Source organism: Meriones unguiculatus, chromosome 11 (assembly GCF_030254825.1).
Source record: "Meriones unguiculatus strain TT.TT164.6M chromosome 11, Bangor_MerUng_6.1, whole genome shotgun sequence".
Classification (NCBI taxonomy): domain Eukaryota; kingdom Metazoa; phylum Chordata; class Mammalia; order Rodentia; family Muridae; genus Meriones; species Meriones unguiculatus.
This window is the reverse complement of record NC_083359.1, coordinates 64727209-64740065: the sequence shown is the minus strand read 5'-3', so window position 1 is coordinate 64740065 and position 12857 is coordinate 64727209. Positions and strand designations below refer to the sequence as shown.

The window sequence follows — 12857 nt, the reverse complement described above, 5'->3', positions numbered from 1 at the left end:
CTTCCTTCCTTCCTTCCTTCCTTTCTTTCTTTCTTTCTTTCTTTCTTTCTTTCTTTCTTTCTTTCTTTCTTTCTTTCTTTCTTTCTCATTCTCTCTTTCCCTTCCTTCCTTCCTTCCTTCCTTCCTTCCTTCCTTCCTTCCTTCCTTCCTTCCTTCCTTTCGTTCTTTCGTTCTTTCTCTCTTTTTCTCTCTTTTTCTCTCTTTTTCTTTCTCTCTCTTTCCTTTCTCTCTCTCTCTCTCTCTCTCTCTCTCTCTCTCTCTCTCCCTGATTTAACATTTTCTTTGAGGTAACCATTTTTTTTGTTTAACATACTAGCTTTTCTGTCTTGAATTGTGTTCGTTATTTTATTCACCTTTTTTTCCCTACAGGCTTTATTAAGGGATTTATTCTCTTTAAGAACCTTAAAGAGAATTTTTTCCTCTTTAAGAAACTTGAGTATATTTATACTTGCTATTCTGAAATATTTGCCTCATGCTCCAGCTAGATTGCATTTCTCAAGGTCTACTGTAATAGGATTTCTGGCTTCTGATAGAAGCTTATTGACTTGACTGTTCATGTGTGTATTTTTGTGCTTATGTCTAGGCACCTGGAATTCCGATGTTTGAGATGTTTTTTTGGTGCTGATATCTGGTCTTGTCTTTATTGGGTGTGTGTTCCATTCTCTGGCTGATGTTTTCCTTCTTGGATCCTAGGCAAGTTGGTGGCTGAGGGGTCTTGTGTGTCAGTGGGTGGTAAAAAGGAATGGAAATAGGCTAGGAGTAAAGGCTGGGTTCATTGTGGGAAACAGCTAGGAGTATTGGGCAGGCATCACAGATGGAGTTCTCAGGAGTGGGGGTGTGATAAGAAGAAGGGCTTCTATGATCAGGCTGTAGAAGGGCAAAGAATAAGTCTGGAGAAACAGAGATGAAAGGGCCACGGGTAGGTATCTGATTCTGCACTTAGAGGTAGAGTCCTTAGTGAAGTGAGTTGGGGTGTAGGAATGCCTCTTGCAAGCAGGTTGAATAAGTCTAGAGAGAATGTAAAGAAGGATAGGAATGATAATGAGACTATTTTACCTGAGTTCCATCCCCGTGTAGCCACTGGGGTCCCTGGTACAAAGTGTTTCTGGAGATTGGTGGGTGATAGAAAGGGATGGAGTTGTCTAGAATAGAAGGCTGAGAGGGTAGGTGGAAAAGAGAGCTAAACAGTCTGTATCACGAAGAGTCCCCATGGAATGGAGGCTGGGAAGAGGTGCTTCTGCAAGCTGCTTGTCACATCACTGAGAGTGAAACTGGAAAGATTGTAATGGAGGATTTAAAGAATACTGAAAATAACCTCTCTTGAGTCACAGCCTGTTGTGGCCACCGTGTTCCCAGGTAGAAAGTTTTCCTGGTGATTGATGGGTGGTGACACAAAGGAATAGAAATGGGCTGGAGGGGAAGGTTCATTGTGTAGTTTCTTTTCAATTTATTTATTTACTTATTAAATTTTACCAAGTCTTTTTCTTTCTTTTTCTTTTTTTAATTAATTACAGTTTATTCACTTTGTATCCCAGCTGTAGCCCCCTTTCTCATGCTCTCCCAACCCCACCCTCCCTCCTTCATCTTCACCCATGCCCTTCCCCATGTCCACTGATAGGGGAGGTCCTCTTGCCCGTCCATCTGACCCCAGCCTATCATGTCTCATCAGGACTGGTTGCATTGTCTTTCTCTGTGGCCTGGTAAGGCTGTGCTCCTCACTCAGGGTGAAGTGATCAAAGAGCCAGCCACTGAGTTATATTAGAGACAGTCCCTGTTCTTCTTAACTAGGGCACACATGTGGATACTGAGCTGCCATGGGCTTCATCTGTGCAGGGGTTCTAGGTTGTTTCCATGCATGGTCCTTGGTTGGAGTATCAGTCTCAGAAAAGACCCCTGGGCCCCTTAGCCCACAGACTGGGAAAGGATCTTCAACCCTATATCTGACAGAGGGCTAATGTCCAGAATATATAAGGAACTCAAGAAGTTAAAAAGCAACAAATCAAATAATCCAATTAAAAAATGGGGTACAGAGCTAAACAGAATTCTCAATAGAGGAATATAGAATGGTAGAGAAACACTTGAAGAAATGCTCAATGTCCTTAGTCATCAGGGAAATGCAAATCAAAAAGACCCTGAGATTTCACTTTACACTCATCAGAATGGCTAAGATCAAAAACTCAAGTGACAGTACATGCTGGAGAGGATGTGGAGAGAGGGGAACCCTTCTCTACTGCTGGTGGGAATGTAAACTTATACAACCACTTTGGAAATCAATGTGTAGTTGTTGACCAAATATTACTTATTTGGGAGAAAACATTTTTGTCTAATAAAAGCTGAAGTAAAAGTTTACAAAATTATTTTCTTTATTACCTGAATTCTTTAGAGCTTTGGGTCTTGACCCCTTTGGGGGCCTAACAACCATTTCATAGAAAGTCTTCACTAAGACCATGGAAAACACAGATATTTATATTATCATTCATAATAGTAGCAAAATTACAGTTATGAAGTAGCAACAAAAATCATTTTATGATTGTGGTCACCACAAAAGGGTCACAGCAATAAGAAGGTTGAGAACCACTGTTTTAGAGACAGTTCAAAAACTTTTAGATGAAGTCCTGATGAGGTTACTCTTCGATTAGCTTTTAAAAGGAATTGTTATAGTTTGATTTTACCTAGAGACCTTGAGGAGTTCCTAAAACTCAGGTCGTTTCTACGTACCGCCCTCCCAGGATGATGTGGTCCTGTGGGTAACATAGCCAATTGACATAAGCAAAAATAAAAGTTTAAAAAGTACAAATGAAACATATGTTCTATTTTAATTTACAGGTGCTTAGCTTTTTGAAAAACTTAGTAGCCTCTTCCCATATCCTTTTGAGAGTGACTACATACACATTTATGCTACATTTGTTTAATAAACACATGCATTATGTTAATGCATATACAGTAAATCTCACCCTTTTCAACCAACTTCATTCTTACACTGTAAGTACTTGGTAATATATTTTTATTAGCACTTTTCTTTATATTGGTGAATATGAATAAGTGTCCTACTTAATTACTGTGAGTTTCTCATTTTGGGTTTTGAAAAGGTACAGGCTGACCTTAACCTTCTTTGTAAGCAGAGCTGGCCTAGACTCTTGTTTCCTAACTGCTAGGATTACAGAGAAATAAAATTGATTTAAATTGTTTTTATGATAATTCTCAAGTGACAAGGTTTAAGGTGATGCCTGACTAAGTGATTTCATAGTGGTAATAAGTTAATTGGAATCAGCATGGCAAGAGGTAGATTTTTAAAATATTTTTTTCTTCCTGCCTTACTGTTAAGATGCAGGAAGAATACTTTCCACATTGCACAAAATATAGCTAAGAGACATAAAACTTTAGGATACTTTTCTTCTCTCACGGAGTTTCATATATAAGAGAAAGAAAATGGAAGAACTCAATATACAGTGTTTGAGAGGATAAGAAGAGTGCTGTAATCACTGGCTGGAAATTCAGTGGAACTATTATACAGTAATAGTGGTTTTTGCTTTTCTATTAAATGGAAATTACACATGATATAATTGCTTTGGGTACTTGATGATTTAATCTTAATGGTTTCCATAAGTTTGGACTTTAGTTTTCTAATCTTTAATTCCTTAAATAAAAAGAAAATATTTAATTTAGCTACAGAATAATGGATTTCATTATTGACATTTTCATATGTATATGTCATTTTTATGTTTTGTTTTTGTTCCTCTCCCTTTAGCATTGTACTCCTTGCTTCTTCCTCCTTCCTTTTCTTCCACTAGATAGTCCATCCATCTGCTTTCATGGCACATGATTACTTTATTCTCCTACATAGCTGCTCACAGCCATCTGTAACTATAATGTCTAGGGACCTGGATACTCACTCTTTATCTCTATAGGCACCAACATGGAATGTGTGTTAGTTATTTTTCTGTTGCTATGACAAAATACCATGAGCAGGGCAACTTACGAAAGAGTGTCATTGGTTATAGTTCCAGGGGGTTAGAATCTATGCTAGTGGAGCAAATGACTGTATGGTAGCAGGGAAGCTAAAAGCTCACATCTTGATCTGCAAGTAGGAGGTGAAAAGAGCACACTGAGAATGGCAGGGTTCTTTTGAAACCTCAAAGTCAGTCCCCAGTGATACACCTTCTCCAATAAGGCCACACCTCCTAATTGTTCCCAACTAGTTCCATCATTTGGGGACCAAGGATGGTTAACTATTACGCCATCACATTATCAACCCTAAGTTGATTACTGAGTTCTTCACTTAAGGATTTCTGGCTCATCGGGATAATATAAATTTAAAAGCATAGTGATGTTGGTCCTTGACTGACAAATTATCTATAGGCCTTCTCCTCACCCTAACTATATAGAATCAGGTTAAGGCAGATGGATTTCCTTGCCGTTTGAATGAAAACAGCTTTTTTTTTAGTTCATGCTCTCGTTGATTGTTCATTTCTTCTGAGATTCTGGTTGTAATCCTTTTGGTAAATGCTAAAATCTAACTCATAGAAGTATGCACCTTTTTCTGGCAACATCCATACCCTTAATTGGCTGTCATTTTTTGCTTGTTTATATTCTAGCTGCTGACAGTAAGAGGGCTGTTACTTTACAATACACTACATTGTTGCAGCTGAAAGTTTATAGCACATACTTTATATTGAATATGTTATATGCATACTATGATGTATGTGTGTACCTTTTCCAGATGTACATTAACCAATAAGGAACCAGTATATTTCTTAAGTGTAAACTGTGGCTGAGGAGAAAGTGCAGGATATGTCACTACTTTCTGGTTTAGAGATGAATAGAGTCATTGTTTTGGAGTAGATCATCAATAAGTACTAATCCTTACTTAGCCCATTTTGTTTGGTGCCTAAGTTAAGAGGTTACGATTTAATGATAACTTATTTGGAAAGGTTGCTGTGTATATTGAGTTTGTTCATTCAGGAAATACCTAACTCACTGCTCATAGATAAATCGAAAGTCCAACCTTTTGTAGAAGCTTACATGATATTTATAGTAGTTTGTCAGGGGTCATTATTTGTATCTGTTAAAATTCTTCTAGCAACTAATGTAAAAAGTCAGTTTCAGTTTTGTATTGTAATATTGTTAGTATAGTGAAAAATACAATATCTTGTTATATTTGCAAACATGAATGACAGCTTGATAGAATCAAATTAAATGCATTAGTTATCAACCAGTAAACACCTTGCCTACCACCTCTCATATATTATGTGATATAAATGAGGATGTAGTTTTCTTAATGCTTTTTAAATGAAAAGAAATAGTTGATGTTTATTGTTTTCTACAATTCTGTGGTCTAGAAAGAATATACAATATGTCTAATTTGATCCACTCAGGAGAACATTACAGGAGAGGGACCATATGTGGGAATGTGTCATTTGCACCTTTTAATTAATCTGCAAATACAGTTTTTCTGTTATTCATAGTCTGTGAAATAGCACATGCCTGTGTGCTTTTGTATTTCTAGCGTTTTCAACTAAATTTTGGATTCTTCAGTGACCTGGGTTTGTTATGTTCTGTAGCTAATATAGATATACTGTTTAAATCTAAACTTCAAGTATTAAAATAAATGAAGAAAATGGAAGGATAGAACATAATGGAAAATTTGGGAAAATAAGGACTTTACCTAAAATTTAGCATATTTGTGTGTGTGTGAGTATTGATATTTATGAGTTCAGGACGAACATGTATTTATCTCAGCTCTTTTTTTGTGGTGGAGGGTTCAAGCAGGGTTTCTTTGTGTAGCATTGTCTGTCCTGAATTTACTTTGTAGATCAGACTGGCCTCGAACTCACAGAGATTTTCCTGCCTCTGCCTCCCGGAGTGTTTGGATTACAGGTATGAGCCACCGTGCTGGCTTTTTGTTTCATTTTGTTCTAAATCTCGTTTAAATTCATTGTTTAAGGTGTCGATTATAGTTCCCATGAGGCTGCACTGTACTTGATCTGGGGATTTTTTTAGTCTTTGTAATTTTGGAGTTAGTGATCCTTAAAGCTCCTTCTAACTCATTTTTGTGCGATAGTCAACTTAATATGATTTCTCTAGTATTTATAGTATTAAAAGATAACAAAATATTAAGTTTTCTTATTAGCCTTAGTACAGAGAAGACGGACAATTAAATGGACCACACTTTTAGGATAGACTGTGTCCATTTTTTTCTAGCAAATTCAAAACGGTTTTTTTTTTTTCATTGTTTAATGACTCATTGCAGTTGACGTGTCTCCTACCAATTAAGTCAGCTGGAGGCTTCACCATGCAATTAATGCATAATTGAAACCTCCTTGACGCAGTTACCATACTGGCTGTAGTCCATAGTTCACCTTGGCATAGATTCTGTTTGGTTTTATCTGAAGCTAAGGATTTTTTTCTGTCCTTTAGCCTTTCAATGATAAATGAAACAGAAACTATAATTCAGCTTAACCTTTAACATCCTAACTTTATTCTCCTAACAAAATGAAGGTAATATTATAGAAGTTTCAAAAAACATGTGTTATCTGTCAACATGATTGAGAGAAGGATGGTGGACTGCACGGTAATTTACAGTGTATAGATGGAAAATGTTGTTCTGGCTGTGATGGTGTTCCCAGAAGGCAGAATTTCATGAGGAAAACTTGCACAAGGAAATGCTCAAAAGATAATATAAGTAGAAGGTACATACCCCTTGCAGTCTCTAAATGTTCTTCTACACATACCTGTAAGGAAACTGCTTGGGCCTGGGCAGTAACTGCTGGGAATGAAAACAGGCTTATAACTGACAAGGGCAGTTCTTGTTCTGAACAACTGCAGTCAGTGCCAAGTATGGTGCATTTGCATTGGAAAATAGTATACATTTCTTATCCTTCTCTCATTAAATGTGATCTCGTGATGTTACTCCATCCATTGTTGATGAAATCTACTGTGATTATTTTAACAATGAATTTATCTGCTGTGTTTGTATGTGTAGATCTTGTTTTGCTCCATCCTACCTAGATTAAACCTATCGTTTATTATTCTTCATTTCTCAAAAGATTATTTTCCTATAGAACTTTGAGATTCTTTTGAATGTGGGAGTACTTCAGAAAAAATTAGCCTTATAAGCACCTGAAAGTATTACCAATTTATTAACAAATTTAAAATTTCAGCTGTAGGCTTTGAATATAATGTTGTAGGTGTCAATACAGTTTTGAGTTATTTTGATTACTAGGATAGGAGTAACAGGCTTGGGGCAGGGAAATTAGAATTTGCTATACCAGTGAACTTAGCCCTAGAGATTTTCAGTGTCTGAGGAAAGACATTGACTGAAGCCTACCTTTTCAGGTTTTTCCTACTTTTTTGAGTTCCCCTCTTTACCTAATCTTTGCCCAAACATTCTTTATCTGTTGTTCTTTAGGATAGCGATGTCTTTAAGATTTTTTTTTTTTTTGTTGTAGACTTTATTAATACATTTTAGGACTTTGTTTTGTTTTGAAGCATTGCTCTATTTACCCAAGAATTCTGTCATACTAGAAACAGGAAGAAAATTTTAAAAGTCATATTTTTTTAGTAAACTCAGGACATTTAAAAATGCCTTAAAAATGCCCATAAAGAATAATTATCATACTTCTTGAACGGAATTGAGAGCACACAAGAATGTTGTATTTTATTACTTAGTTTTCTTATGGCTGTGACAAAATACCTCAGCAACTTAAGGTCAAAAGAGTTTTTGTTTCCTCTCACAAGTTAGGATAGAGTCTACCGTGATGGGGTAGGCTTTTCTAGTTTGCTTTCTATTGCTGTGATAAGACACTGTCCAGAGCAAACTTACAGGAAGAAAGGGTTTATTTGGCTTAAATGTCCCAGTCACAATCCAGCAGTAAGGAAAATAAGGGCAGGAACTTAAGACAGGAACGTAGCAGCAGAAATTGGAGCAAAGTCAAAGTTGTGAAGGAGTGCTGTTCACTGGCTTGTTCCCTGTGGATATTTCAAAATGCTTTTTATACAACCCAGGACTGCCTACTCATTGTGTCACCTCCCCGTTGGGCTGGACCTTCCACATCAGTCATTATTCACGAAAATGTCTCCACACATCATCTGATGGAGGCATTTTCACAGTTGAAGTTTCCTCTTCTGGATGACTCTAGTTTATGTCAAGTTGACCAAAAACAAATTTATCTAGCAGAGAAATCTTGCCCTGGGAACATAAGTGATCTGATCACAGTTTAACTGCAGCTGGGGAAGGGGGGGTGCGTGGTGGTAGAGTGAGAGAGAGGGGGGAGGGAGGAGAGAGGGAAAGAAAACTACTTGCATTTTCCTTTCACTTGGGACCCAGCCCGTGAACTGTTGCTACCCACACTTAGTGTGGACCTTCCAACCTCAAATTAACCTGTCCTTATTTGCTTTCTGTTGTTCTGTTTAAACACCACTGACCAAAGTCAGATTGAAGACAGCAGGCTTTATCTTATCTTACAGTTTATAGTCCATCATTGGAGAACTCGGGGTAAGAAACTCAAGCAGGGCAGGAACTTGAAAGCAGAAACTTTGGAAGACTGCTGTTAGTGGGCTGCCTCCTAGCTTCTGCTCAGCTAGCTTTACACAGCACAGGACCCTCTGTTTAGGTATTGTATTTGTCCACAGTGGGCTGGATCCTCTGAGTTCAGTTAGGCCAGTCTGATTGGTCAGTACCCCAGTTGAAACTCCCCCAAATAATTCAGGGCTGTGTCCACTTGAAAGCTGAAGCTAACTAGGTGATAACCCAATCTGGCAAGCTTGCTGGGTGGCTTATTTTTTTAGGTCATTCTATATCATGTTCAGTTGATAATCATCAGTATTCAGCATCACAAATCTCAAATAACATAATTCTAACTAAATAAATCTTTCAGATTGGTTTTTCAGTTATCCAATATTCACAAATATGCTGTAGAGCAGTGAGCTAGTTGATATAAACATGTCTAAAGTGACAGTTGAGAGATGATAAATTAGCAAAATTGCTATTTCTTTTAAAATAAAGTCAGTTTAAAATTATAAATAATACCACTTTGAATAAAGAAAATAAACTTGGGGCTGGAGAGCTGGCTCAGAGGTTAAGAGCACTGGCTGCTCTTCCAAAGTTTCTGAGTCCAGTCCCAGCAACCACATGGTGGCTCCTAACCAGCTATAATGAAATCTGGTGCCCTCTTCTGGCTTGCCGACACACATGCAGGCAGAACACTGTATAAATAATAAATAAATCTTAAAACAAAAAAGAAAGAAAATAAACTTAATAAAATATACATGGTTTAAATTTAGAATTAAATACTTCAGTCAATTAAATACTTGTTCCCTAGGAACAAATTTAAAGCTTGGCAGATGAGGAGATCAAAGATTTCTCATATTTAAATGTCTGATGTACTGTCTCTCTAGATGTGCCATATAATTAAACTACTTAGGCAAAGAGAGGCATAGAAAGGAAACACTATTTGTTTACTTGGTTAAGACTTTGGTATAATGTAAAGGATTGACTTTTGCCTTACTTTCCTTGAGAAAATTATCTCCCACCTAGCCATTGCTGTCATTAATTGGTACTTCTAAGGCATGAGGGCAATTTAATAGATGATAGGTTGATAAGTAGTAATTTAGAGTAAATTAATAGTACTGTAATATGTAGCACTTTGGTCATAGTGTTTGTGTAATTGGGTAGAATGTTAGATCAATGTACTTTATTGATCTAATGTAAACTTAATGTGTTATGACTTAATATTGGTGCAGCAGTTAGAATATACCCTAAAATTTATGGTTTCTTTGAGTTGTCAAGGCTTGGTAGAAACTCTGATACAACTTATATTTTTCACTAAACATTTTTAATAAGAGATTATGTCCTATATGACCATGGCAAACCAGCGTATGTTGATGTAAATATAAAGTGATTATTAAGAGAAAAGTGATAGGAGTTGACTAATTGAAGGTTCACAAGATAACAAATAGATTAACAGTTTTTTAATGAACATGCTCTAGGATGAATTAAAATTAATTTACATTTGACTGTAAATTTTAGGCCAATGTTATATGCACAGAAATACACTAAGTTCCACTTTATGAGAGGAACGATTGCAAACTTCTGTTGTAATTATTTGATGGCTCTATAGAGATGGTTAGCTGATACCTAAGAGAACCTGTACTGTAGGTGAAGCTCTGCTACTTTTTGTTCTTGACACATATAAAAATATTTCTATCTCAACATCAAACATTATAGTGAGTTAGGAGAAGTAGCCAATTACAGTAGAGGGATAATGGATTTGAAATTATATGCAGCATTATTAAAGTGTTGTTTTAATTGGTAATTGTTACTTTTCGTTAGTGGTATGATAGAGTGTGTCTTCTTGACTTTAGTGCCCGTTAGGTTTGATGACCTTCAGTTGATGAACAGGTGGCATATTCATCGTTCCAGTAAACTTTAGAAGAGGTCTTAAAGTGTATTGTTATATTATCAACTGAATCAAAGGCTGAACGTATTTTGAAATAGAGTGATTTTGTACTGTTAACAGAGAAGAACACTCCTGTTAAATTTTTAATTTAAATTTTTTTTAACTTTTATTAGTTACACTTTATTCATTTTGTATCCCCCCATAAACCCCTCCCTCCTTCCTTCCTGATCCCAACTTCCCCTTCATGCAAATTTTTAAATTTTAATTAAAATGTTAAAAATTTAGTTATTTTTGAAACTGAATTATATGAGTTGCTCTGAACTAAAACTGAAGCAACCAGTGTTTTTAGAACATTTCAGAATTCAAAAAGAATAATGCAGTATTTAAAAATTTGAACATTTTTAACTTCAGATAGGTATAAACTGAGGCAAAGAAAAGCAGTTTAGTCTTGCTGGAAAGAACTCTGTTTTGTGTGTCTGAAATATGAAGTCAAGATAATATGTTGCACTTGTACATGCAGATTTATTAGAGGGAGTTTGTTGTTTCTTTTAATTTAGAATTGTTTCCAACAGTATATAAATAGAGCAATTTTAAATAATATTTTATTCCAAGGAGCAAGTGATTAGTGACTGTGAAGTCAAGTCAGTTCAGACAGTTCTGTACTGCTGCTGTTGTCAAGTCCAGAACCTTTCATGACCACCCAATTACATTAATTTCTTTATGAAAAAGCTCAAGGAACCCCACCAAGTATAGACTTCTGCATTCCTTTTTAGCCTTTACCCTTTCATCTTTTCTACACTTTAGAAGCACATACTCTCAGTGCAGTGATTGTATTTCCTAATCTAATTAGAGGGGCTAAGCCAGGACCAATCCTGTGTATCAGAGTGTTTTTTGATGCTTCCATATTAGCATTTGCAGTCTCTGACAGAACACTCCACTAAAAAAGCATCCTCGGTTCCTTTTGGCTAACAATCAGGGGTATAGTCTGCCATGGTAGAAAAGCCATGGCAGCAGGAACATGACAGTTCCATCTGAAGTCAGGAAGCAGAAATAAATGCTGCTGCTCCTCTTACTCTTTTTTCTTTTATTCAGTCCTGTGCCCCAACGTTTGGGATCATGGTGTCCACATTCCAGGTTGATCTTCCTTCAGTTAAACCTTTCTAAATTCACCTCATAGACACATCCACAAGAGTGTTTTCATACAGCTCTAAATTTAGTTGACAGTTAATATGCTAACCATTATAGCTAATAAATCACTGTCAGGTTCTAGAATGGTAGTATCTTTTCAGAATGTCATTTTATAGTATATATTTTGAGGGGAGGATATAGTAGAAAATTGAACCACACAGAGTTGATAAATACTATATGATTATATATGTGTATATACATAGATGTGTGTATATAGTAGTATTATTAGAACAGATAGGATATATGCTGATTTTTCTACTTTAAAATCTTAAAAGTAGCACAGAATTTAGATGTTGTTTTCTAATTTTTCTGAAACATAAAAGTGTAGTAGTATTTTTTAAAAAGTGCCTCATGAAATTTCAGGATAAATTGAATCACCCAGTGAAAATCCTATCTAACCACACAAGCATCTTCCTTTTAAATGACCTTTGGATTTATCATCATGTTTTCCTCTAATTAATAGCATTTGAGAAATCAAATTATTGTTAAATCTACTAAGTGTTCACCGTGAATGCAAATTGTGTATACATATATGCAGGACACACATGAAATACCGCATCTTTTGGTATAAAAGTAAATAACCATGCTCACCAATATTAAGAGCTACACATAAAGACAGACATTTAAGCTTAAAATATTAACATTTCAAAATTATTTGAAAATGTATTTGTCTAGTTCATCATATTGTGTACTTTTTTCTCTACTTTTCTGAAGATTTGTCCCATCAGATGAAAAGAAGAAACAGGGTTGTCAACGGGAAAATGAAACACTAATACAAAGAAGAAAGGACCAGATGCAGCCAGGGGGCACAGCAGTTAGTGTCACAGTACCTTACAGAGTAGTAGACCAGCCCCTGAAACTTATGCCTCAAGACTGGTGAGACCCTCTCTCCTTTCTTTTCCTTCTCTTTCTTCCCCCATTCTCTCTATATTAATGTTTTATTTCTAAATGGTTTTTGAATATTTATTTTGTATGTGTGAGTATGCTATTGTGTGATTGCGGAGTCAGAACAACTTGCAGAAGTTGTTTTTCTCTCTACCATATAGGAACTGGATCAAACTCAGGTTGCCAGGTTTGGTAGCAAGCACCTTTAAGTGCTGAGCCATCTTGTCACCTACACCCCTCTTGATTTTTCAAGATAAGATTTCTCTGTGTAGTCCTGGCTATCCTAGAACTTGCTCTGTAGGCAAGGTTGACCTGGATCTCAGAGATCCCCCTGCTTCTTCCTCCTGAGTGCTGGTATTAAAGGTATGTGCCACTACGTCTGGCCAT

General features: G+C 36.3%; 1 protein-coding gene across 3 annotated transcripts in view; it reads left to right on the top strand.

Annotated features, from left to right (window-relative positions):
* Window positions 1–12857, top strand: part of Cdc73 (cell division cycle 73) — a 133725-nt gene that overhangs the window by 89310 nt on the left and 31558 nt on the right. For all 3 annotated transcript variants that reach the window (XM_060364413.1, XM_060364411.1, XM_060364412.1), the window contains exon 14: window positions 12300–12461. In XM_060364413.1, the coding sequence (XP_060220396.1) occupies window positions 12300–12461 (162 nt within the window). The remainder of the gene's footprint in view (window positions 1–12299; window positions 12462–12857) is intronic.